Genomic DNA, 23,876 nt, shown 5'->3' on the forward strand with positions numbered 1-23,876 from the left:
CCAAAGTGTCTGGATCAGCCTTAGTAATAATTAGGGAGTTTCGTTCCATACAAAATGCTTTATTTAACCTTCATGCCTTCATTCAGATAATTATACAAATGCATACAGTTAAAGGTTTAAACTCTATTTCGGTTCACAGCTCAATTCATAGGAAAGTTGAATACAGAAAAGCAATGCACCAACAGAATATGTCTGAGACACCATTAAAAACGATAACACTTGTTCATTTACATCTCTGAGAATAGACTGGAATAATCATCCTCTGAGAGAATCTCATTAGGAGGGTCTCCCTTTACGTTATCATAGGGCAAAAAAAAAAACAAAAAAAACCAAAAATCACCATTTTACAGTAAAAGGAAAAAAGCTCTGAGTATATTTACAATACATACACTATACATAAATACAAGAACAACACTTACATAATATTAATAAACTTATAACAGGGGTTGCCTAGACACTACAGAGTATATAAATGCAGAGGAAACTATTGGGAAATTAGATCTTTAGATAAGCTGGAGAAATAAATTCATTTGCAATTAAAACTCTGAACAGAAAACCAAATGAAGATTTAAGAAATTAACACATTTGCTTGCCAGCATTATTTGGGGGGCGGGGCGGGTTTATCCTTTAATTCGGAGGACCTCCTCTGGGCATTCTAACTCTCTAGGGTCAGAGACCCAGGAGCCTTTTGTAAAATTACACCTGTAAAGTGAATCAGACTCAGCACATCTATTCAATTTGCTGTTCAGAGGCTTCAAGCCTAGAATAACTGTTTTGTAAACGAAAGGATGTTTTTGTATTTTTACACAGCTCTTGTAATCCAATCACCATGTATAATGAGCTAAGTGTCAAGGAAAAGGAAAAAGATGCCTGCTTGATTTGGCCAAAGATGATATTTTTCTTTATTCTCATGTGTTTTTTCAAATACCACCAAGAGATTTATTCAAAAGATGACGTTTGAATTGAATCCCACACACCAAGAGCAACGTCTAGACTACTACTAATTATAACTAAGTCATTTTAAGTGGCAGGTGGGTATCTTAAACGTGGTCTGTTCTCATCGTTTCACAACACAAAGTTCTGAGTACATTCTTCTATGGACAAACATGAATTTGCTGGTTTCTCTCTTTTTTTTTTAAATGAGCATGTTATGATACACATAATTGCATTATGATACAGGATGACATAATACAGAAGACGATGTTTTCAAGCTGGTTTTGTAAGTAGTTATCTCACATCCACGGGGAGTTGATTTGCCACGTGATGCAATGTGTCCCACACAGACATGAACAAAACAATACAGCCACCCATTCCATGGGTCGGGGGCAGTGATGGTAATTTTTTAAAATGAAGTTTTAAACACAACAAAGTGTGGACAGACAAGTTGATAGGAAAGAGCCTTGAATATAGGCACCAGTGCCCCAGTTCAACAATACCCATCCAATGTAATCAAGTCTGAGGGATGAAATATATCCTGTAGTCTGGATGTAATTACAAAATTCTGTTATGGGAAAACTATCAGGGCAAACACAAGGAGGACAAAAGCATTTCCTATAATGTTTTATGCTATATCTTAGGGGTACGAAATTAGCAGAAAGGGAAGATGTTGGTATGTCCCTAAAATATCCTACTTTTTGATTACTTGAGCATTTTGACTAGAATTTGACCCAAATTCTACCCTCCTCTTCACCCTCGCTTGGAAAAAGCAAGATATAATAATTCACGCAAGGAGTCCATTCGTTGGTTCTTGCTTTGCACAAAGGGCAGAGTGTTGCCTCAACATTTAAAATTTCTAGAGAAGTAATCCAGAAAGAAAAAGTACCGATGTGACTATTTTCACTATTCACCTCTTCTCAACTCACTTTAAGTTGTGGTCTTGTTGTTGAGAAATTATTGCTTGTGAAACCCAATTAACTGAGGAGAAAGTCCCTTTCCACAGTGGGTTGTGTGCACACAGAACACTTGCTTTCAGCATGGAAGGGAATTTGTTTATACAGGTTTTATCTCTTCCCTCAGCCAAGTAACATGGAAAAAGATCATAATTCAGGAGATTCATTTTCAGAAAAAGAAACACCATGAGAAATGACATTCTCTTAATGTCTTCTAAGTCCATTAGTACTTCCATAAATCAATACTGTCACAGACCTTGTTCTACATAGAAAAGGGGGGTCGGGGTCATTTCTCTGAGGTTGGACAGCTTCCTACGTAAAATTCAATTAAACTAACAACAATACTACAAACAAATTATTTATAAGGCTACTGAAAACATTCCAAGGTGGTACTGTTAGGTGAGAAATCTGAAAAGGAATTTTCCGTTCTCTCTTCTTGCTCATCATCTGAATGTTCAACATGGTCTCCCCATTCACCACCGCCAAGAGTGGGCTCTGTTATTAACGACTAGTTCCATGGAGGTGAACATTTCAAATGTAACTTAAACATACTCTAGAAGGTCTATACAGGTGTAAAGCCTTTTAGTAAACCTACAAAGAAATATGCAGAATCGAGAAAACCTGCTCTGTCGAAAATGCTACAAAGTAGGGAAGGGTTTTGATGATTTGGGGATCTCCAGGCCAAACATTTTAAGAGGCGAGTGACAAGTTCAGGGAGACAGCTGGCTGGTACTGTTTGTTTATAATAATCCTCCATGTGTGACTTCCCAGGAGAAGACTGATTTCAAATATGATGTACCACTGTTAAATCACGTGCTGTATCATGTCCCTATTATCTTATTCAGAAAATACGATGACACACATCCATAATAAAACTACTTAAGAGTTAGATATGGAAAGGTGGCTTCTGTGAACACACGTGCTGTGGCGCACTGGGAAGAATACAGGCGTCAGAGCCAGAGAAAGGTAATGTCACATTCCCACTCTGTCGCTCACTATTTCTGTTTGTGGACAACTTAGCCACCTTCTCTGTGTCTCAGCTTTCCACCCATAAAATCTAGCACTGTTGTACAGATTAGAGGTAATATGTCTAAAAATTGCCTAGTATAGTGCTTGGCACGTAGTAAGGGTTTACTAAAGAATAGCTATTCTTTTCATGGTTTGCTGAACTTTTGACCTTTCAAGTTCTTTTAGTTCTTTCAGACAACTTGCAGAAAACAGCCCGCTCAGAAGACTTGCCTTCAGTGAGATTATGGAACCCAGCAACTTTCCTTTGACACTTAAATGGTTATTTTACACCCTATCCTGGCATATTTCCTTCTTTCCCTTTTTTTCTGAAATGCAGAGGAGGAAACGGGAGATGGTTTTCTAGGCCTGTGATCTGGTTCTGGAGAACAGTGCCCATCGTGGTAGGCTTCACTGTCTAAAGCCTGAGTGTTTAATCACAGTTATACTTTTAAAACTGCTCTTACCAAATGTTTGGCTCTGAAAGAATATAATTTTACTGATACCTCTCAATAGGTTGTTTGGGTGGATTTGTGCTCTGAGATGGTGAGGCCGGTGAATTTCCAGGGCTCTTGTCTATTCATATCATCTCCTCATATATTTCTATTCACGACTCCACTTTTAGCAGTGAGACAATGATAGGAAAATATTGTGAAGTTCTGAATGTAAATCTGGTCATTTCCAGGACTAACTGTAAAGCTTAGTCAAAGATTAGGCTTACTAAATGTCAGTCATACCTTTGTAGGCTTTTTGGGGAGAAATGATGGTGTCAGTATTCACTCCAAAATGGTTCTTACATGATAACAGGAAATATTAGGGGAAAAGGATATGAAGAAATGTAAAGATGGATTTGTGCAGTTGATATTAGTGAATAAAATAAAGGAAAACAAACAAATATCTCTAGTGTTTTGCTCTAAATAAATTGGCTTTTCTTAACCAAGCAAAACTTTTTGAGCCACACACAAGTGCTTCATAAGATTGGGGCAAATCACAGTGAAGTTTTCATCTCAAAATTATAAATGCCGTGTGCCAGAGTATATATTGGAGATAATCATAAAGTTCAGATTTGCATTCTTACGTTTCGTAGTTTAGAAAGATTAAATTAAGAAATGTTAACATAAACAAGATTAGGTATATTTAAAACACACCAAATAATTTTTGAGGGGGTATGTGAACAGATTCAATTTACTGTGTGCATATATTTACTCTGTGTGCATGTGTTCGCAAAGGTGGAGGGAAAACCCAGTCTGATGAAGAATTATTGCTGTGTAAAAGTATAGGAATATCTCATTGGTCATAATGTTTATTGACAGGCACTTTCAGCTTTTAATTCATTTCTGAAAATTGGCATTAGCTTATTCCTACTGCCAGTACAGATTCATTTTACATGTGGCCATACCCATAGCACTCACCTTGTCAACAGATAGCTACTGCTAAAAGTATTCCCTCTGGGATTCAACAAGAATAAACACCTGTAGAGGGTGTTTGTTTCTTTTGATAGAGAACTACTTCATGGAGGAGGAAAGTAACTGAGAAAAGAGAATAATTGCTAGATGCTTCTATTTTAGCACAAGTAAAATCCTTTGCAGCTGTTTTTCTCTTTTCAGGCAAAGACCTTTTGAGTTTGGAATCAGTTGGCTGCAACTTAAAATGACTTCATTGCGTTCTAAACCATCCTGGCTAAATTGAGACAAGTGGCCACTCCATTTTGTCAGGAAGCACAAGGGCTGTGCTCTGACAAAGCAGAACAGAGTTCCCATGGCAATATCACTAATCATGTGTAAGATACACAAGGCATATCTGAACAAGTTTTCTTTTTTTTTTTATTGTGATGAAAACTAGAAGCTCTTTTTCCCAACATACTTCATCAAACTATTTACAACCTCTGTAAAATTTGTGAGTTTGAAAATACTTTTTCCACTATCACACGTTACGAATACAGTAAAATATCTTCACTCTATTTCTTTAAGATGCAGTATCCTCCTGTTTCATTTTCTTACGAAAATCTGAATTTCTATTGCAGTTGCACAGTATTTAGCATATTTAAAGTACCAATGGACATGGGTTGCTAAACAGACATTATTCTATAATGAAACTGTGAAAATATAGCATTTTAAACTTTTATGTACACTTCTTAACTATAAAATGCAGGCGAAGTCATATATAGCATTATAAGCTGATTCCCTAGTAAGGTAAATAACTTACATTTTCTAGACAGCATGGATTATTACAAATTCATTCTTTTAAAAAAGTTCTCTGTTGATATTTATTAGTCCCGTGGCTGCTGCATATATAGGTATGTATACAGGTGTGCATCTGTCGGGGGGCCTGTACATGTTAAGTGGAAGGCAGTGTGGAGATAAGGAGAAATGTGATATGGAAGACATGGTTTACCAAACCCCTCTTCTAAACGAAACCAAATCAAGTTGAAAGATTGTTTTCATGAGATGCGCTACCTCAGAAAAGTGGAAGGGAGAGATCTGATCAGTGAAGTTGTAGAATACATTTACCTCCTAAATTTATAGGCATTAATTAGTAAGGAGCAAAATCTGAGATTGGATTATGGACTAAGAGTATTAAGGCTTCCTGGGCCTATTATAATTCATAAGAGTTATCTCACGTTCAATCCGTTACACAAAGATTGTAACTCAACATATAATGAATGCTGGTATTCTTAACACTGCTTAAATTCTGTCAATCCTTACTGTAAATGTTAAGACACCTTTATAACAACATCATGGCTACATTTCTAAGCAGTTGTAACAATGTAACAAAGGCGTATTAATACATTTGAAGGCCTCACCTCACCAGATTTATTCAATTGCAGCTTTGATAAATATAATAAAGTACAGAATAAGGAATACTGCATCTTTATCCATATACATGGTATCATTCTAATGAACTGATTTCAAAGTGCAGAATTATATTTATGTTTAAAACACAGATGGCAATTTGAAGTTAAAACAACTGTATAAAAATGAACACAATCTTTGTATAAGCTATTCCAAATTTCAACCATAATGAGAATGGCCTTTTCAATCATCTAGAACTGGCATTTGTAAACACTGTAGCATTTTGCAAGTTTTTCCCCCCCCCGACATTCCTCTTCCTATTTTCCACTTAAACTTTAAAGTGAATAAAAAGTGCTCTTTTTTAAAAAAAATGTGGTTTATGTTATTGTTATTCAACTGCCTTTGAAAATAAATGTCCTATAGTGTTTTGTAAAAGTAATGCCAGGCAACAGTATAAATTTTATGGTAAAGCCATTAGGAATTTCAGTCTAAATGCCTTAATAGAACTTAAGACAAGTTATCAATCAGGCTCCTCAAAGTCCACACACAATTGATGGGATGGGGCTGGAAGTGGATGGGGAAGTGTGAATCTTTTCCCAAACAACCTAAGATCAGGATACAAGGAGGGAATCTATTGAAACCTCAAAGTCTGTACCTCTTAACTTTTCAAATAACATTAACTTCCTTGAAATCAATCTCTACAATGCAAAGAGACAGGTCAACTGTAGCTTCTCAAGCCATTGCAGCTACCTGTGTCTAAGTTCCCAAACATGCACATACGCCCAGCTGCAAACTGAATAGCTTCAAATTTGAAACCAAAGAATGCTTCTAGTTAGAGAACAACTGAGAAGTCCTTTGGATTCTACTCCTTTTCTATTGTTAATCATCTACTGTGCTTTTAAAAAGAGTCTAGAATGGACATAAGATAAAATAGAGTAGGCTTTTCCATGCCTGAAGTTATTCTTACTTAAAAATGTAATTCCTTCTCTCCCAAACCACCTTCCTTTCCACAGGGAAACACTTGTAGAAAATTCACCAAGGAGAATTTGTTATGTCCCAAGACAAGCCCCAGGTAAATTTCAGTCCTGCGACTAGATCAGCAACTCATTCACTATTTGTGCTTGGATCCCTCCTTAGAAGTATCAGTACATCAAAAGGGGGAAATGGCATAATGCTGACAGGTTCTATCAGTAAACTTACTGTCTCAGTTGGGTTGCCACTTTCAGGGGGTGAGCAGACAAGCTCATGTCCCTGAATTTTTCCTACGTTATTACAGAGGAGCAGCTCATTTCATTCTGTGCTAAATTTAAATCGAGCTGTCACTCAGGAGGCTCCCACTGCCTGTCAGTTCTATGGATTCTAAAAACCATTTCTACGTGTAATGCTCTCAAGATCTCTCAGCAGAGAACAGGATTGGCCCTTCTTACGAGAGCAGGCAGAATTAACTCAAGTCTGCCCTTCACCTCAGTGATTCACCTACTATCTGCCAACTTGGTTCCAGGACTAGCATAGAGGGCTGCACAGCTGTGTTCATCATGCTGTGTTCGTCATGCTCTGTGTTCTTTGCCACTGACCAGTAACCAACGTTGGCCTTTCTATTCAAAATAGTCACAGGCAATGAGAAGTAGGAGTTGCATACAGTACAGATAAAAAACTTTCCAGTTGGTTAAAAAAACCCCACAAAAACCCAGTGCTTGGTGGGTAGTACACTGTTGTAGCTAAAGAAGCTATTTATCCATAGAATTGCAGCCCTTGTTGGAGGGAAACTGCCAATGAATTTTTCAGACCTGGCAGGAAATGTAGAGCACATATTTTTGAAGATAGAATTTGACCTGAAAATCATTATGCTGTTGCTTGAACATTAAAAAAAAAAAAAAATTCCTTTTAATGCCATCCAACACAAATCATCCTTTTTCAATGTTTATAGTTTTTGCTTCACCAAAATAAGATTATCTGAATTAGAAGATAATCCTAAAATGGATAATTCTAGAACCAGAAATTATTTCAGAATGTTCACACCTTTAAAAATGAGCTAGTAATATTGCGAGGTTGATTTGTGCAATTCTCCAAATCAAGTGTTTGTAATTAAAATATATTGCAAAGGTCTATGCTGGCAACTTCTTATATCTAAGCTATAAAAAAATCTTAATAACAACAACAACCAACAACAACGACAAAAAATCCTCACCAAGCCCCTTAGCCACAGAAAGCTGAAAAAACCCAGCTTTTAGTGGGGAAAAAATATGATATTTTTTCTGAAAGAATGCTCGTTGGTGATGTATTGCTTTGTTTACTATAGACTTTGCTAGTTGCAAAAAAGGTTCATAATTTTTGGGGGCTGACGGGACTATAATTTCCTCTCACCCTCAGCACACGATGGTTGGGTTCAATATCCCTGCAGATGCCATAGCAGAACCACTGGGTGCTCATACAGTTTAGAAAATGAAATCTGTAGAGAAGAACCTAGTGGAGAGTCACTTATCCTCGGCTCTCCAAGGGAGGAAACTAGCACCATGTCAGGCTTTCCTTGGGGAGCATTCCTTTCCCACTGACTTGGTTCCAAGAACTGACCCATTCACCCAAGAGTTAATTCCCTGCTATGCCTCCGTGGCCTTTCTAGTCACCAAATAACTGTTTTCAAACAAGAAAAGGGGGAGCATAATCTTTAATTGTGGTCCTCAACCAAGCAGAACAACAAACAGCAGAAAGATTACCTCAGTGCTGCAAATGTAACCAAGACGTCTAAAATGCTGGGGTGTTTTTTCCAATCCCTTTAGTAAGTATGAAAATTGGTAACATGAGTCCTCAGTGAAGTTATTGTAGGCAAGTCCTTTTATTCGTTATTGCTTTTCTCCTCAAGAGGCGCATTATTTCCATCTCTGCTTTGTCTGATTTTTTCATGTTCACTGACTTTGCCTGGTCAGCCCCACCTCTTACCTTGGTGCCAGTGTGTCTAAGAAAGTTTCCCCCCCTCCCCCCGATTCCTTGTAATCAAATACTAGGGGCAGGAAGAGATGATGCCTAGGTGACAGAACACTGAATTTGAAGTGGGGCAGTAGTTTTTTTAGACAGGCTCTTCCTATTCAACTACAGAACGGCTCTGTGCCCGTCCATGCCGGGGCAGACACCGGGACTAGACTCCAACTGAAATGTCGCTGCCCCTCTGCTCGAACAGATGAACAAAACAGAAGCAGAACAAAACAAAAACGATCAACAACAAACAAATGAAAGAATCAATGTTGGTTTTCTCCAGGGCACGGATGGCAGAATGACAAGTTGCGGGTGATATCTAGTGGCGGCCATCACTATTGCAAAGGGCTGCCTGAGCACTCCTTTCTTTTCAGGTAATGGAACCTCTCCAACAGCTTCTTCTTTTCTACTTTCAGGCTGCTTGCTGGTAACAGATTGGAAGTGGGTTCTATCTTACTTAGACAGTAACTCAAACTTTTGTAAAAACGGGCTCAGGGGTGGGATGATGGGAGAATAATTCAAATTTACAAGGTCTTGCTCTAGGCATCAATTTGTGGTAGATGACCTTTAAAGTATCAATAACAAAACGTCTGACAGCTCAGAAAATGTACAAACTACAAACATCTCGAAATGGCAGAGGACACAGCACGGAAAACAATGCCTGTCTCTTCAGCATTTGTGTCACCGATCTCCCAGGCCAGCGTGAAGTTGTTTCTCGTGTAGTCATGATGGGGGTTACCTTCAGACCGAAAGGAGAAGTGTTACTACTTCTTTTTTCCTGCTCTGCTTTCAGACATCGTGGGATGGTGATGCCCTTTTGTGTTAACACTGTGAAGGGGATTCAGCCCTGCTGAATTGGGTGCCGCTAAGAGATCCAGCTCTTACGCTCAGCTGGACAGGTAGCCTTCCTCACACCAGCATATGCCTCCGGCGGTGCAGTGCCAAGTGATCTGACCGGGAAAAGCTGCGATCACAGTCTGCGCACTTGAATGGCTTCACTCCCGTGTGTTTGCGGTAATGCCTCGTCAGTTCATCCGAACGAGCGAATTTCCAGGTGCAGCCTTCCCAGGTACACTTGTAGGGTTTCTCTCCTGGAAGAAACAAAGGGACACACGCTTTGGTGCTCCATCATTTCTCCAGAAAAAACCATCCCAACATGATATTTGGGGAAATGACTGTTCTCGATGGATTTTCCATTTGGTAATCCTTTGTCGGGAAACCTAATCACCCCACCAGCTGCTGTTGGGTCAGACAGGTGGGGTTTCAATTTCGTCTCTCTTGCTGTGACACTGGGCAGGTTAGTTAACACTTGCGTCCTCAGTTATGGGTAAGTTACTTTGCAGTCAAAATATCAAAAGGCATAGACTGATGGCTACTGGATATATAATCACCATGGTAGACTGGAAAGGCGTGTTAGGGAGCTCTACCTAGGTTGACGTGGTTCGAGGGCTAAAACTCACAAAGAATTATAAAGGGTAGTGATTTATATGTTTTGTTGCAATATCCCTCCAAAAAGTGTATCGCTTAGATGTTTAAAGGCTATTTTAGGGTACAATGTCCTTTTATCAGTCACACAAAATTTCATTAAAAGGTAAGCACTCTACCACCCCCAGAAATTAGGTATTAAGTACTTATTATTTATAAACATCTACTGTTAGTTTGTCTACTGGGAAAGAATCCTAGATACCTTAATAGTGCAAGTTTCAATATCTCCTTCAGTGATTTAAGAATTAGGGCAAGCCCTAAGGAATCATCAAGTTGGTCCTAGTGTTGAAACCCACAGTAAAAAACTGTCTGAAGAAGTATGTAATTTGACCAGATCCCTCAGTCAACTCGTAAGGACAGTAAAATATGCAAAGGCTTTGCTGGGAAAAGATATGCTATCCATTGTCCAAAAGAGCTCCCTGGGGGAATGGGACAATAGTTGACCTAGGTGTGCTTTTTCCTGGCTCTCATTCAGAATGGAAGCGCTGTCCTCATGCAACCCCACAAGAACTGATCTCTCCTCTGCCGCTTCCATCCAGTAGTCAACGAAATGCTGCTTAGCCACACTTGGTGTCTGGCCAAAGGGCCCAAGACAGGGAAAGGAGCTATTTGCTGATCCCAATGAGAGGTGCAAAGTGAGCTTTGTTATATCCACTTAACAGATGAGAAACCTGAGGTTCAATGGAGTAAAGTAACTTGCCTGAGGCCAGTACATAGATGTGTTTGGTTCCAAATGCAGTGCTTTTCACTGTGTTCTAGGGGAGTGGATAATTCTTTCCCCATCTAAACTCTGTCACATCCTTAGACAACATTGATTCCACCTTCTTAGATACTTTCAAATTATTCAACTCCTATTTCTATTAAGTCGCCTACCACAATAGATGATACAGATTTTGTCTAGATGTCTTTCCCCTCTACCAGTTTCTGAATACACAGAGATCAAGAATCACGCCTCTACTATTTCACTATCCTCAGAGCTTAAAAGTATGTGCCAAACAGTGTTTGAATAAATTAATAAAACTGCAGCACATGCTCACACAAAGGCGTGTACACAGGAAACTACTAAGCCCTGTAAATGAGATGTACAAGTGACGGGAAAACTAGACTGAACCAGACCCAGCAGTTTTTGTTCAACTGTTAAATAAACGTTAACTATAGAGGTCCTTTTAGGATCAAGTGGCCCTTTCATAGAAGTGAGTGAATAGTACAGCCCAATTAAATCTAGAAATACTGACGCACTAACTGTGGCCCACAGAAAGCTCCAGGTTACTCTGAAAGGGCTCCTGTCAGGTAGATGCCTACTGACTGGATTAATCCAAAACCTCAACTTCCGACTCATTCTGGATGTCCTATGGAGACAAAAATCTGCATTTACAGGTGTCTACTGATCAGAATTTAACAGAAATTTTAAAAAATCAGCAAAACCCCTAACTTAAAAAGAATGGCAATCCACTATACAGTATATCCATGGCGACTGTTAAAATGCTTTTATTTACGTGTCATCACCATGTTTTTTTTCTTGAAATTTATAACATGAGCATGGGTTTTAATAAGCTGAGCTTGATATAAATCATATCTTCAAAACACATCCATCTTTGGGGCACTGAGCTCAGCCAGTTGACTCCTTGTCACCAACAGGTATCTCCTAGTTATCTCCTGTGTTACTAAGGAACCAGCCACAGAGAGTATAGGCCTAAGAAGGAAAAAATAAAAGATTTTCTTAATTGGGGAAAAGCATTGCTCAGTTGTGTGTTAGGAGGACGTCTGTTTCTATCTTGATGTTGAAGTGTCATCTGAGTATGACTGGGGTTAGAAAAGCTGCTGGACCCTCACCTTGGCATTGCAGATGGAGAGACAGGAAGGGGCTCCATAGCTGGGATGGGCCCGTAAGTAAAGAGAGGCAATAGAAGGGGACAGGGCTTCAGTCTCACCTCAAGAAGGATGCTGGAGGCTGGTATGGCCACCGTAGGGACGGCCTGTTGTCTCAGGGGTTCTCTGAATTTCCTTGTACACCCAATTTTGGCACTTAATATTCTCCAATTTCTTCCTCCAAATTATAATAGACATACTTGTACTTTCACTTTGGCTGTTTAATAATGGTAGTTGTGCCCTTTTCACTTGAAAATCTATAGCAGGGGTGGTAAACTGTGGCCCCCAGGCCAAATCTAGTCTGTGGTTTGTTTTCTGTGCAAGCTGCAAGCTAAGAGTAGTTTTCACACTTTTAAATGGTTGGGAAAAAAAAACCCCAAAAGAGGGCTCTCTCGTGGCATGTGAAAAGTATATACTTTTCATGAAATTCAAATTTTAGTGGCCATAAATAAGTCTTTATTGGAACACAGCCACACTCATTTGTTTGCATATTGTTTATGGCTGTTTTCCAGGGAGGGAGGCATTGAGCACTGCAATAGAGAATGTATGGCCTGCAATACCTAAAACATTTACTACAGAAGGCTGGCCGACTCTTGATGTAAGGGATGGGCACCTCAGCTTTTGGCAGGCTTCCTGATTATGTTAACTTAAGCAGGATATATAAAACACCGTGTTAGTTTGGGATGGGTGGTTGAGGGAGTATTTTGGCTATAAGATAATCACTTATTCTTAACTCAGGCTCCTCGATTAAAATTCTAACTGTCCTCTTGGTAATGAATACACGTGATATTTCATGTCCGATGCTTTAAATAGAGAGTTCTAGACAAGGAGAAATAAGGGCTTCTCTGAAAAGGCTCACCCAATTCAGTCAGGGTTTTAAAAGTCTTCAGGATCTCCTCTGCTCATTATAAAAGCACAATAATGAGTAAGGCCTTCGCTATGAGGGTGAGAGGGGTCAGGAAGGTCTCTATACACTTTACCTGGTAACCAAAAGAGCACTGATTCTACAGTGATGGAGCCCGACCCTGCCCTACTCCATCCCAACCCACCCTTTCAATACGGTTGTGTTACCATGGCCACCATGCTCAGCAATGAGCTACGATTAATTCTACTGAGTCTGAGGAGGAGGACATAAGGAAGGAAGGATCAGGAAAGAGGAGCTCAGATGTTTGGCATCATTTCTAAGGTGGATATCTTAAAGGGGGAGAGGCAGAGAAAGCAACAACCATGGCGAGGATTTCTGTGGGCCCAACAAATGTGCAGCAGGAAACTCAGTGCAGAACCTGAAAAAAGTATTCTGTGAGGTGAAATCAGGTACAGTAAGTGCCTCCAAAATGCAAGATGCAGATACGTCCCTACTTCATGAGTAAAACCAGTGAAAATGATATATAAGCTTATAAACCATTAGGGGCTAAGTGATTAATGAAGGCACATAAAAAAGAATGAACACATTCTCATCTAGGGGGTGGGGGGAGGGATGACCTATATCAGAAAATAATCAACTTAATTATCTGAGTCATAGATGAGTTTTCCTTGAAGCTTTTCTTACAAAAATATATGCTTTCTTTTTAATATCCCCAAATATTTCTTGCCCCCATTTCCTCACGAATAAAACCAGAGTTTGGGTATTCTCTCTCCATACTCAGAAAAAAGAAGAGGGGAAAAAAAGAAAATAAGATCTTCAAATCTCTCTTCGCAGCTAGAGGCTGAGCTATGGGGGTGGCTCCAATCTATGGAGATGAGATGGCTGCTTGGACCAGGCAGAGAGCAGGCTTGCCCCTCCCTCAAGACGGACCTCGGTTTCCTAGTGCCTAGCATTTCATTAAAAAAAGTCAATAAGTTCTCTCACTGGACTAATTAAGTTTTAGAAATGGATACAAGAACAATGCTAGTGGCTACTACATGTGTATGTTAAAACTGCACGTTATATTTTATGCTTGTGCTTTGAAGCTATTTAAAGGGTACAATCTTATAAACAAATTAACATAAGAGACACTAACTTCATGATGTGAGTAAAAACTAATTAAGATGGGAGAGGAACCAAGATGGCGGAGTAGAAGGACATGCTCTCACTCCCTCTTGCGAGAACACCAGAATCACAACTAGCTGCTGGACAATCATCGACAGGAAGACACTGGAACTCACCAAAAAAGACACCCCACATCCAAAGGCAAAGGAGAAGCCACAATGAGATGGTAGGAGGGGCGCAATCACAGTAAAATCAAATCCCGTAACTGCTGGGTGGGTGACTCACAGACTGGAGAACACTTATACCACAGAAGTCCACCCACTGGAGTGAAGGTTCTGAGCCCCACGTCAGGCTTCTGAACCTGGGGGTCCGTCAACGGGAGGAGGAATTCCTAGAGAATCGGACTTTGAAGGCTACCGGGATTTGATTGCAGGACTTCGACAGGACTGGGGGAAACAGAGACTCCACTCTTGGCGGGCACACACAAAATACTGTGCACATCGGGACCCAGGGGAAGGAGCAGTGACCCTGGGGGAGACTGAACCAGACCTACCTGCTAGTGTTGGAGGGTATCCTGCAGAGGTGGGGGGTGGCTCTGTTTCACTGTGGGGACAAGGACACTGGCAGCAGAAGTTCTGGAAAGTACTCCTGGGCGTGAGCCCTCCCAGAGTCTGTCATTAGCCCCACCAGAGAGCCCAGGTAGGCTCCAGTGTTGGGTTGCCTCAGGCCAAACAACCAACAGGGAGGGAACCCAGCCCCACCCATCAACAGTCAAGTGGATTAAAGTTTTACTGGGCTCTGACCACCACAGCAACAGTCAGCTCTACCCACCACCAGAGCCTCCCATCAAGCCTCTTAGATAGCCTCAACCACCAGAGGGCAGACAGCAGAAGCAAGAAAAACTACAATCCTGCAGCCTGTGGAACAAAAACCACATTCACAGAAAGATAGACAGGATGAAAAGGCAGAGGGCTATATACCAGATGAAGGAACAAGATAAAACCCCAGAAAAACAACTAAATGAAGTGGAGATAGGCAACCTTCCAGAAAAAGAATTCAGAATAACGATAGTGAAGATGATTCAGGACCTTGGAATAAGAATGGAGGCAAAGATCGAGAAGATGCAAGAAATGTTTAACAAGGACCTAGAAGAATTAAAGAACAAACAAACAGAGATGACCAATACAATAACTGAAATGAAAACTACACTAGAAGGAATCAATAGCAGAATAACTGAGGCAGAAGAACGGATAAGTGAACTGGAAGACAGAATGGTGGAATTCACTGCTGCAGAACAGACTAAAGAAAAAAGAATGAAAAGAAATGAAGACAGCCTAAGAGACCTCTGGGACAACATTAAACACAACAACATTCGCATTATAGGGGTCCCAGAAGGAGAAGAGAGACAGAAAGGACCAGAGAAAATATTTGAAGAGATTATAGTCGAAAACTTCCCTAACATGGGAAAGGAAATAGCCACCCAAGTCCAGGAAGCGCAGAGAGTCCCATATAGGATAAACCCAAGGAGAAACACGCCGAGACACACAGTAATCAAATTGGCAAAAATTAAAGACAAAGAAAAATTATTGAAAGCAGCAAGGGAAAAATGACAAATAACATACAAGGGAACTCCCATAAGGTTAACAGCTGATTTCTCAGCAGAAACTCTACAAGCCAGAAGGGAGTGGCATGATATACTTAAAGTGATGGAAGGGAAGAACCTACAACCAAGATTACTCTACCTGGCAAGGATCTCATTTAGATTTGATGGAGAAATCAAAAGCTTTACAGACAAACAAAAGCTAAGAGAATTCAGCACCACCAAACCAGCTCTACAACAAATGCTAAAGAAACTTCTCTAAGTGGGAAACACAAGAGAAGAAAAGGACCTACAAAAACAAACCCAAAACAATTAAGAAAATGGTCATAGGAACATACATATCGATAATTACCTTAAACGTGAATGGATTAAATGCTCCAACCAAAAGACACAGGCTTGCTGAATGGATACAAAAACAAGACCCACATATATGCTGTCTACAAGAGACCCGCTTCAGACCTAGGGACACATACAGACTGAAAGTGAGGGGATGGAAAAAGATATCCCATGCAAATGGAAATCAAAAGAAAGCTGGAGTAGCTATACTCATATCAGATAAAATAGACTTTAAAATAAAGAATGTTACAAGAGACAAGGAAGGACACTACATAATGATCAAGGGATCAATCCAAGAAGAAGATATAACAATTATAAATATATATGCACTCAACATAGGAGCACCTCAATACATAAGGCAACTGGTAAGAGCTATAAAAGAGGAAATCGACAGTAACACAATAATAGTGGGGGACTTTAACATCTCACTTACATCCATGGACAGATCATCCAGACAGAAAATTAATAAGGAAACAGAAGTCTTAAATGACACAATAGACCAGATAGATTTAATTGATATTTATAGGACATTCCATCCAAAAACAGCAGATTACACTTTCTTCCCAAGTGTGCATGGCACACTCTCCAGGATAGATCACATCTTGGGTCACAAATCAAGCCTCAGTAAATTTAAGAAAATTGAAATCATATCAAGCATCTTTTCTGACCACAATGCTATGAGATTAGAAATGAATTACAGGGAAAAAACCGTAAAAAACACAAACACATGGAGGCTAAACAATACTTTACTAAATAAGCAAGAGATCACTGAAGAAATCAAAGAGGAAATCAAAATATACCTAGAGACAAATGACAATGAAAACACGACGATCCAAAACCTATGGGATGCAGCAAAAGCAGTTCTAAGAGGGAAGTTTATAGCTATACAAGCCTATCTCAAGAAACAAGAAAAATCTCAAGTAAACAATCTAACCTTACACCTAAAGGAACTAGAGAAAGAAGAACAAACAAAACCCAAAGTTAGCAGAAGGAAAGAAATCATAAAGATCAGAGCGGAAATAAATGAAATAGAAACAAAGAAAACAATAGCAAAGATCAATAAAACTAAAAGCTGGTTCTTTGAGAAGATAAACAAAATTGATAAGCCATTAGCCAGACTCATCAAGAAAAAGAGGGAGAGGACTCAAATCAATAAAATTAGAAATGAAAAAGGAGAAGTTACAACAGACACCGCAGAAATACAAAGCATCCTAAGAGACTACTACAAGCAACTCTACGCCAATAAAACGGACTACCTGGAAGAAATGGACAAATTCTTAGAAAGGTATAACCTTCCAAGACTGAACCAGGAAGAAACAGAAAATATGAACAGACCAATCACAAGTAATGAAATTGAAACTGTGATTAAAAATCTTCCAACAAACAAAAGTCCAGGACCAGATGGCTTCACAGGTGAATTCTATCAAACATTTAGAGAAGAGCTAACACCCATCCTTCTCAAACTCTTCCAAAAAATTGCAGAGGAAGGAACACTCCCAAACTCATTCTATGAGGCCACCATCACCCTGATACCAAAACCAGACAAAGATACTACTAAAAAAGAAGATTACAGACCAATATCACTGATGAATATAGATGCAAAAATCCTCAACAAAATACTAGCAAACAGAATCCAACAACACATTAAAAGGATCATACACCACGATCAAGTGGGATTTATCCCAGGGATGCAAGGATTCTTCAATATAAGCAAATCAATCAATGTGATACACCATATTAACAAATTGAAGAATAAAAACCACATGATCATCTCAATAGATGCAGAAAAAGCTTCTGACAAAATTCAACACCCATTTATGATAAAAACTCTCCAGAAAGTGGGCATAGAGGGAACCTACCTCAACATAATAAAGGCCATATACGACAAACCCACAGCAAACATCATTCTCAATGGTAAAAAACTGAAAGCATTTTCTCTAAGATCAGGAACGAGACAAGGATGTCCACTCTCACCACTATTATTCAACATAGTTTTGGAAGTCCTAGCCACGGCAATCAGAGAAGAAAAAGAAATAAAAGGAATACAAATTGGAAAAGAAGAAGTAAAACTGTCACTGTTTGCAGATGACATGATACTATACATAGAGAATCCTAAAAATGCCACCAGAAAACTACTAGAGCTAATCAATGAATCTGGTAAAGTTGCAGGATACAAAATTAATGCACAGAAATATCTTGCATTCCTATACACTAATGACGAAAAATCTGAAAAAGAAATTAAGGAAACACTCCCATTTACCACTGCAACAAAAAGAATAAAACACCTAGAAATAAACCTACCTAGGGAGACAAAAGACCCGTATGCAGAAAACTATAAGACACTGATGAAAGAAATTAAAGGCGATACCAACAGATGGAGAGATATACCATGTTCTTGGATTGGAAGAATCAATATTGTGAAAATGACTATACTACCCAAAGCAATCTACAGATTCAGTGCAATCCCTATCAAATTACCAATGGCATTTTTCACAGAACTAGAACAAATCATCTTAAAATTTGTATGGAGACACAAAAGACCCCAAATAGCCAAAGCAGTCTTGAGGGAAAAAAACGGAGCTGGAGGAATCAGACTCCCTGACTTCAGACTATACTACAAAGCTACAGTAATCAAGACAATATGGTACTGGCACAAAAACAGAAACATAGATCAATGGAACAAGATAGAAAGCCCAGAGATAAACCTACCTACCTATGGTCAACTAATCTATGACAAAGGAGGCAAAGATATACAATGGAGAAAAGACAGTCTCTTCAATAAGTGGTGCTGGGAAAACTGGACAGCTACATGTAAAAGAATGAAATTAGAGTACTCCCTAACACCATACACAAAAATAAACTCAAAATGAATTCAAGACCTAAATGTAAGACCAGACACTATAAAACTCTTAGAGGAAAACATAGGAAGAACACTCTTTGACATAAATCACAGCAAGATCTTTTTTGATCCACCTCCTGGAGTAATGGAAATAAAAAGAAAAATAAACAAATGGGAGCTAATGAAACTTCAAAGCTTTTGCACAGCAAAGGAAACCATAAACAAGACGAAAAGACAACCCTCAGAATGGGAGAAAATATTTGCAAACGAATCAACGGACAAAGGATTAATCTCCGAAATATACAAACAGCTCATGCAGCTCAATATTAAAGAAACAAACAACTCACTCCAAAAATGGGCAGAAGACCTAAATAGACATTTCTCCAAAGAAGACATACAGATGGCCAAGAAGCACATGAAAAGATGCTCAACATCACTAATTATTAGAGAAATGCAAATCAAAACTACAATGAGGTATCACCTCACACCAGTTAGAATGGGCATCATCAGAAAATCTACAAACAACAAATGCTGGAGAGGGTGTGGAGAAAAGGGAACTCTCTTGCACTGTTGGTGGGAATGTAAATTGATACAGCCACTATGGAGAACAATATGGAGGTTCCTTAAAAACTAAAAATAGAATTACCATATGATCCAGCAATCCCACTACTGGGCATATACACAGAGAAAACCGTAATTCAAAAAGACACATGCAACCTAATGTTCATTGCAGCACTATTTACAATAGCCAGGTCATGGAAGCAACCTAAATGCCCATCAACAGACGAATGGATAAAGAAGTTGTGGTACATATATAAAATGGAATATTACTCAGCCATAAAAAGGAACGAAATTGAGTCATTTGTAGAGACGTGGATGGATCTAGAGAGTGTCATGCTGAGTGAAGTAAGTCAGAAAGAGAAAAACAAATATCGTATATTAATGCATGTATGTGGAACCTAGAAAAATGGTACAGATGAACCGGTCTGCAGGGCAGAAGTGAGACACAGACGTAGAGAACAAACGTATGGACATCAAGGGGGGAAAACCGCAGTGGGGTGGGGATGGTGGTGTGCTGAATTGGGCGTTTGGGATTGACATGTATACCCTGATGTGTATAAAATTGATGACTGATTAAAAAAAAAAAGTAATTAAGATGATAAATAAATTTGTAAAGTACACTGTAATATGTATAAATGAGCCCTGAAAGAATATAATAAAGAACAGACAGAATCCTTCCTCCATCCCCCCTTCTTTCCTTTAAATCTTGCTAGAAAACAGAAAGCTCACTTGAAAGTTAAAAAAGTCAGCGGTGGGGACAGAACGGTAGGTGAATTTTCCATGAACATTTTCCTATGGAAAGAGTTGGTTTGGACACTAATAGGAGTCAAGCATCTCCCAGGGTCTGTGCGGCTATTGTGCACAGCTGCTCTGTGTCAGGCTGAATGGGGGTGACAGTAAACACTATTTCCAGTGATTTCTTCAGGAATAGTGAATGGTCCTTAAACTCATTTGAATTAGAATTCTGCAAATGTGTTATTCAACACTGTTTTCACTAGAAATAAGCTAAAAATTAAAAAAAGCATGCCCACCTTTTTTTTTTTTTTTGGTCTAACCCACAAATACACTTAGAATCCTCAGTAGCAAAGTCTCTGAAAATGTATTTAAATATTTTTCAAAATAATCAGAAGTTCTGACTCCACCATTAGATCACCTTTGATTTTTGTTTCTTATATTAATCCTGTGAAATAATAAAATGATAGGGAATGGTGTGGTATATGTCCTTACCAATAAGTCTTAGTAAGTGATTAAGTTGAGACATCAAGTTGCTAATGTATAGGAAAAAAATCAAAGGACCTGAACTGGGTAATGGGTAGCTTAACACTACACTCACCTTGGGGTGTAGTTATTAACTTTTAGACTTTCAATTCTGAAGTGAAAATCTCTATGTCCCATGAAAAACCTGTAAACCACTTCCACCTCTTGACCATTTTTCAGCACAATCTGTCCTCTTTCAGTTCTTTATAAAACCTGAACTAAACTATGAAACCTCTGAAAAAGAAAAATGTTAACTGAAACTAATAGCAAGCCCTCCTATTCTTTTAAAGTGAAAGAGTCCTGTAAAGATTAAAAAGAGAACATAACAGGGCTTCTCTGGTGGCGCAGTGGTTAAGAATCTGCCTGCCAATGCAGGGGACACGGGTTCGAGCCCTGGTCTGGGAAGATCCCACATGCCACAGAGCAACTAGGCCCGTGAGCCACAACTACTGAGCCTGCGCGTCTGGAGCCTGTGCTCCGCAACAAGAGAGGCCATGACAGTGAGAGGCCCGCGCACCGCGATGAAGACTGGCCCCCGCTCGCCACAACTAGAGAAAGCCCTCGCACAGAAACGAAGACCCAACACAGCCAAAAATAAATAAATAAATTAAAAAAAAAAAGAGAACATACCAAAAAAAGAGGGTTTGTTAATTTTTGTTCGAAAACACTCTTTTTAACTCCTCATTTGGGGTTCATGTTAGAAACAGTTTTATATGCACACTGGCCCGTGTGTGTGTGTGTGTGCGTGTGTGTGTGTATTCACAGGCATTATTTAAATAGTATTCTAGTATTCTAATTAATGAATAGAAATGGGAAAATGAAAACTCTCATCAGGGTTTTTTTCTTGAAACAGTGAACAAACTGATTTATTATGAGAACTGCTGTCTCTTTCAATTTTGGTTAAAGAAAAGGATTAAGAGTCACTCAGTGCATTTCCATGACATTTACCCAGCAGAAGGCATAATAAAGTCTAAAGAAAACATCAGGTATTGAATGGATTCCCAAAACCCACGAAACAAAAATAACTTTTTCGGTACCTCCCATTTCACCATCTGAAACGCTGAAAGGTAAATGTGTCCTGAGACAAAAGACAGGTGCCCTTTCATATTAAAATGACGTGTGAGTAACACCAGAAAAGGAATGTGCAGTTTGCAAAAGCTCCCGGTCAAACAAAACGCCCATGTCCTCACACCAGCTTCTCTCTATTATTTTCTCAAGCAACCGAAAAAAAAAAAAAAACACCTTTGGCAACAGGAAACATAGGCATTTTCTTCAGTTCAGAAGTGCATTTCTGAAATGTGTCCCTGTTTAACTTTTATAAAGTCAGGGGGCCCCAGACACTGACAAATGAGCTTCATTACACTCAAGGCTCAACATATTTGCTGTGACAATCTGTTTCACTTGAGGAATGGTATTTGCATATGAGGGGAAAAAAACCCCCAGAATCAAGATTCCTATCTCGTTTTCTGGTTTCTGTTACATTAGTTCATAAAAGTTCACAGAATTTTAGATCTGGAAGGAAATTAGGTCCTTTGAAAATGAGGAAACAGAAACCTAGAGCTGAGATTACAAGGCCCTTGACTTGTCCAGGGGTAGACAAGGCTGCCTTCCTTCTTGCTGGTGGTAAGGGGGCAGAAGACAGCACAGGCTTTGAAATCAAGTGGAATGCACGGTCAAATGAGGCTCAGTCTCCAATCTGCGACTGGATCTCAGGCTAGAGAGTTAAGCTTTCTGAAACTCTGTTCCCCGTCTGTAAAATGGGAACACTGCCTCCACTGTGAAACTAAGAAATACACGTGCCATGTGCCTGGCAAATGATAGGGGCTCAATAATGGATACTGAATTCTATAGTTATGAAATTCAAGGTTTTTCTGTTTCTGCTAAGAAATATAAATAACATAAAGTTAAAAATAAATCCCATTTGCTATTTTTAAGGAAGGAATTAAGATTTGCAGGTAAAATGGATGCTGATCCTGATTTTTTCTAACGTTTTAAGTATAAAACTCCTTTACAGGCCAAGTAGACCAATCTACTCTATAATCTGTTTGATCCGTTTGGTCTTGTCAATTCAATCAAACAAGTGATCAGTATGTTAGTATCTGCCCTATGGAACTGTCGGAACTGAATTAATTCTTTTTCATTACGTGTAAACAAGACCAAGTGGGTCTTTTTTTTATGCAATTATATAATGGATTTCTTTGATGAAAATAATATTTGCTACAGCATATAGCGTCTTCCATCTACCACACTTAGCTCTAAGAGTTTTATGGATCTGAACTCATTTAACTTCGACCCTAACTGTAGTTGCTGTAACCAACCCCACTTCACCCAGAGTTAGTATGTGGTGGATGGAGGGGGGATTTCAACCCAGGGAGCCTGACACCCAAGGTCACAATCCTAACCACTACCCTGCAATGCCTCTCAACACCTTAAATCACTGCTTTCATAAACCAGGATATCCAGTCAGAACTGGCCAAGCAGACTGAGAGAATATGAACTAGTACTTACAAGACAAACACTGTGTTAACCCAGAGGCCAGCCCCTCTCCTCTAGAAATCAAATGTAAATGAAGTTAAAAATACCCTATACTAAAAATGTACTTTACTGGAAGTAAAAAGTTCAAGGTCTAAGGATAATACTCTACGTGGCTGAGTTTATATTTCTATGTAGGGACAACGTTTATCTTCCTGTTTCTGGTTACCTTTTCCTCAGTTTCTTTTGTAGACGCCTTCCTTTACCTGTCACATAAATCAGGGGTCCCCAAATCCCAACCAGTACCGGTCCGTGGCCTGTTAGGAACCAGGCTGCAGAGCAGGAGGCGGGTGGTGGGAGAGCGAGCAAAGCTTCCTCTGTATTTAGAGCCGCTCCCCGTCCCCCGCATTACCGTCTGAGCCCCGCCTCCTGTCGGCATTATGGTCAGTTGCATAATTATTTCATTATATATTACAATGTAATAATAATAGAAATAAAGTGCACAATAAGTGTAATGCGCTTGAATCATCCCCAAACCATCCCCCGCCCTGGTCCGTGGAAAAATTATCTTCCACGAAACCAGTCCCTGGTGCCAAGAAGGCTGGGGACCGCTGACATAAATGTTTACTGAGATTTGGGCTTTGACATCTTCTCACTTGCATAGGTTCTCCTTGGTTTCCACAGCTTCTACCACAACTTATAAGGGAAAGATTCCCAAGTGTCTACACCTCAGTCTCTCTCCCAAGCACCATGGAAGGGGAGACAACATTTCCAGTTGGCAGCCCGAAAGCAACCCCACGTGACCAAAACGTTATTCAGCATCTACCACTTA

At 39.4% G+C, this 23,876-nt stretch overlaps 1 protein-coding gene across 1 annotated transcript in view; it reads right to left on the bottom strand.

The window, feature by feature from the left end:
* Positions 1-1,127: 1,127 nt before the first annotated feature.
* KLF12 (Kruppel like factor 12) overlaps positions 1,128-23,876 on the bottom strand; it is a 460,117-nt gene continuing 437,368 nt past the window's right edge. Inside the window, 1 exon segment of the mRNA XM_036831128.1 lies at positions 1,128-9,747. Coding sequence (XP_036687023.1) covers positions 9,566-9,747 — 182 coding nt within the window. The 3' untranslated portion in view covers positions 1,128-9,565.

This window comes from Balaenoptera musculus, chromosome 18 (assembly GCF_009873245.2).
Source record: "Balaenoptera musculus isolate JJ_BM4_2016_0621 chromosome 18, mBalMus1.pri.v3, whole genome shotgun sequence".
Taxonomy (NCBI): domain Eukaryota; kingdom Metazoa; phylum Chordata; class Mammalia; order Artiodactyla; family Balaenopteridae; genus Balaenoptera; species Balaenoptera musculus.